This window comes from Procambarus clarkii, chromosome 53 (assembly GCF_040958095.1).
Source record: "Procambarus clarkii isolate CNS0578487 chromosome 53, FALCON_Pclarkii_2.0, whole genome shotgun sequence".
In the NCBI taxonomy this organism is placed as follows: Eukaryota; Metazoa; Arthropoda; class Malacostraca; order Decapoda; family Cambaridae; genus Procambarus; species Procambarus clarkii.
In genome coordinates, this window is record NC_091202.1 from 29012299 (window position 1) to 29015948 (window position 3650).

A 3650-nucleotide genomic window follows, 5' to 3' on the forward strand; every position below is an offset into this window, starting at 1 on the left:
TGTCTCATTGATCTCGAGGCAACCATAAGCGTCTCTCTGTCTCCAAGTACAGAGTAACAAGAAAACCCATTATTGTACGTATTATTTAAATAATATCCCCCGCGTTAAGGGAAGCAACACACACACATATGGTGATGTATAGACGGCACTCGACCATTCTCGTGCACTAACACACACAATGGTGAACGGATGACATTGTGCTACCCTGAGGCAGCAGCTACCACCCCATCTAGCTAATCTTATCACTCTCTAGACACAGGAAGCGTTACCAAGATAGCACTGTGTTAACTGTGATCGCTTGGTTCCTCAAGGCGAGGACTCCGGAGTTTCCGGTTATCTCTTATCCTGCTGCTTTCATATTGCCAGGCGAGAATGTTTCCAGAAAATAAGCTTTTTCATACGATGTATGTCGCTTATATTTAGTTTCATGAGACAGAAGAGAGTTTACGTGAAGGAGAAAGTAGAGCCATATTTAAAAGTATTTTTATATTTGCCAACAGGAATTCAGAAAGATGCAGCCACTTCTTGTGACTGAATCTCCAGACTATAATTACAGATGACAGGAAATTTAAGGAAAGGTGCATGGGAATAGTGACAAAGTATCTAGCGTTAGGGAAAACACTTGCTACGAGATTGTGTTTTTCGGAAAATTGAGCAGTGACGCGGGATTCCAGGAAAATATAGGTGATAGGAGTCTCTGGGACGACACGGATGCATTATAAATTCTGGAGAAAATTCATAGTCTTCCTAGATGACACGAAGTTAAAACCATAGCCAGTGTCGCGTACCTGGATGACACGATCAGCATATATAGTTTACAGGGGCCAGATTCACGAAGCAGTTACGCAAGCACTTAGGAACCTGTACATCTTTTCTCAGTCTTTGACGGCTTTGTTTACAATTATTAAACAGTTAATGAGCTCCGAAGCACCAGGAGGCCGTTTATAACAATAACAACAGTTGATTGGGAAGTTTTCATGCTTGTAAACTGTTTAATAAATGTAACCAAAGCCGTCAAAGATTGAGGAAAGATGTACACGTTCGTAACTGCTTCGTGAATCTGGCCCCAGGTTACCAAGTTAGACCAAATGGGAACATCTTATCTCTTATTGGAAACTTTTTGGTCGATTATCTCCATTACCTAATTACTTGCTTAGGATCTGTATACTCTCCTTAATGGCTTAAACGGCCTCAGCATTGGATCATAGGCATTGTACTTGGTAATAATATGATTATTTGGGAGAATTCGCGAAATATATTAATGGACATGGAAAATATATTTTACCAGAATATACCTTGGAAGAAAATGTAGAATAGAACCAATGAAGAGCAGAGGTGCCATAGGCACAATCAGAGAACACTGTATAAACATCAGAGGTCCGCGGTTGTTCAACGTCCTCCCAGCAAGCATAAGAAATATTGCCGGAACAACCGTGGACATTTTCAAGAGGAAACTAGATTTATTCCTCCAAGGAGTGCCGGACCAACCGGGCTGTGGTGGGTATGTGGGCCTGCGGGCCGCTCCAAGCAACAGCCTGGTGGACCAAACTCTCACAAGTCGAGCCTGGCCTCGGGCCGGGCTTGGGGAGTAGACGAACTCCCAGAACCCCATCAACCAGGTATCAACCAGGTATCAACCTTGGTAGCTGGACAAGGGATTGAAGAGTGATGAACAAATCCACAAGAGCCATGACGAGGATCCTCGTCACGGCCCTTGTGGATTTGTTCATATGATGCATCACGCTATTGTGATTTCTGTGTGTATTGAAGAGTGATATATAAGGTCACTTACGGTGCAATGTCTGGAAGATCCAAGGTCTGTTTCAGCGGCTGTCCTTCCGTCGGGTCCATTTGTATCTGCGGGTGTGAGTGGTTCTTGTGTAGGTACTGTGGCGCCTTCGTCCGTTTGGTCTTTTCCGACGCTGCCTTCAGGATTTTCTTTCCCTTGAGCGTGAGGAGGTCGATGTCAACGGTAACGGGTGCATAGCGACGGGTGGACCAGATGGAGTCCATCTTGGTGCAGACAAGAGGTCCCCTCCTCCTCCTCCTCCCCCCTACCTCTACAGGTGCCTTTGCTCACCTGCTCACACCTGTGCTGGGGCTCACCACGTCACCAGGTCATCATAATATACAGTAATATCTAACCACTGATATGGAATTGTTCTGGTTTTCTCCGGAAGAAAAATGAACTTGAAACACACTGAGCAACTGAGTTTTTCTTCTGCAAATATATTCACCAAATAAGTATAAGCATTTTATAATAATAATTTTTTTTCAATTTGTAAATCCTTGGAATGATACATATATATAATTTCACAGATACGCAACGCGTGGGATGAAAATTGCGTGAAGATCGATTCCGCTGCGGAGCAACAGCTGAGGTCTTAATAGGAACTCAAGTTGTAACCAGTCTACTGGACTAGACTAGGCACTCACTTTACCCAAACAGCTCCAGTAGGGGCCAACAATAGATCTTCTTCCCGCTCACAAACTTTCAAATCAGGATTAATACCCCATCACAGATGTGTATGTCCATTACTCTGTGGTGCTGACGCACTAGAGGAAACAGGAGATGAGTAAACTGAAAATAAGAAAAGTAAAATGAAGAAAATATGATCGCAAAAGACTACAGATGTGCCTGAAAGAGTACGAAGGTTGGCTTCTTATGGTGGTGGAGGGGGCAATGACCCCGCGGTTGTTCACAGAGCACCATATTCTCCACCATTGTTCTGGTACCACACTTTGCCCTTACACCACACTACTCACACCACACTTTGAATGCACATCACTCATTTTCTTATGCTTTTAAATCATTGCCACCACTTTGTGTATATATATATATATCTGATAAATCGCTCACAATCGTCTGGGAAAATGGCTAAACCGTTTTATAGTGTCTTGCCTGCTAGTGGAGTCGGATCCTCATCCCTGTCACAGCGCTTTTCACTGGAGAAATGAATAAATTGTATAGTTATTTTTGCCAGCTGGTAGACGAGGGCACACACAGAGACGAGACTTGACCGGTGACTCGTAGCATCTACCTCACCTCCACACAGCCGTTGTTCACTGGCAGGTCTCTACGACAGAGTCGGTGCTGGTAGCGAAGAGGTACTAAGAGTACCAAGGTGAGTGAACCTTCAGCAGCCCTCGCAGCTCAGTCATAAGGACCTTGCAGTGCCTTCCTGGATCACCTCATAGAGAGAAAAAAATCTTTTTGGCAATGCACAGTCGACTACTCCGTGCTGAGCAGCTTGCGAAGAGAAGAGGCCGGGTACTCAGTTATACACACGTGCGCTGCCGAGGACTCGGAGACAATCCTTAGTGGAGGAAAAATGAGCGGCACATCGGCAGCTGGTAGAGAAGGCACATGAAGGCACGATCGCGGCTCAGCACTCACTGAGTGGGAGCTGGTCGCCCAGGCCAACACCGCCCCAGCCCAACCACGTGTGCGAGCCGCCCAGGCACCGCCCACACCGCCTCAAACCCCGCCCCTTCCCGCTCCATGGGCGGCTCCAACAACTCCACACACACACACACACACACACACACACACACACACACACACACACACACACACACACACACACACACACACACACACACACACACACTCACCTCCCCCCTTCTTCACCTTCCACCCAACTGCTCTC

General features: G+C 46.0%; 1 protein-coding gene across 2 annotated transcripts in view; it reads right to left on the reverse strand.

Moving 5' to 3' along the window:
* E23 (Early gene at 23) overlaps window positions 1–3397 on the reverse strand; it is an 88645-nt gene extending 85248 nt beyond the window's left edge. The window contains exons 1-2 of one of the 2 annotated variants that reach the window (XM_045756679.2): window positions 3290–3397; window positions 1793–2221 (exon numbers count right to left, since the gene is read on the reverse strand). In XM_045756679.2, the coding sequence (XP_045612635.1) occupies window positions 1793–2013 (221 nt within the window). In that variant the 5' untranslated portion in view covers window positions 2014–2221; window positions 3290–3397. Of the gene's footprint in view, window positions 1–1792 lie in introns of both variants that reach the window. The other variant, XM_045756677.2, reaches the window with a different exon arrangement.
* Window positions 3398–3650: the final 253 nt, after the last annotated feature.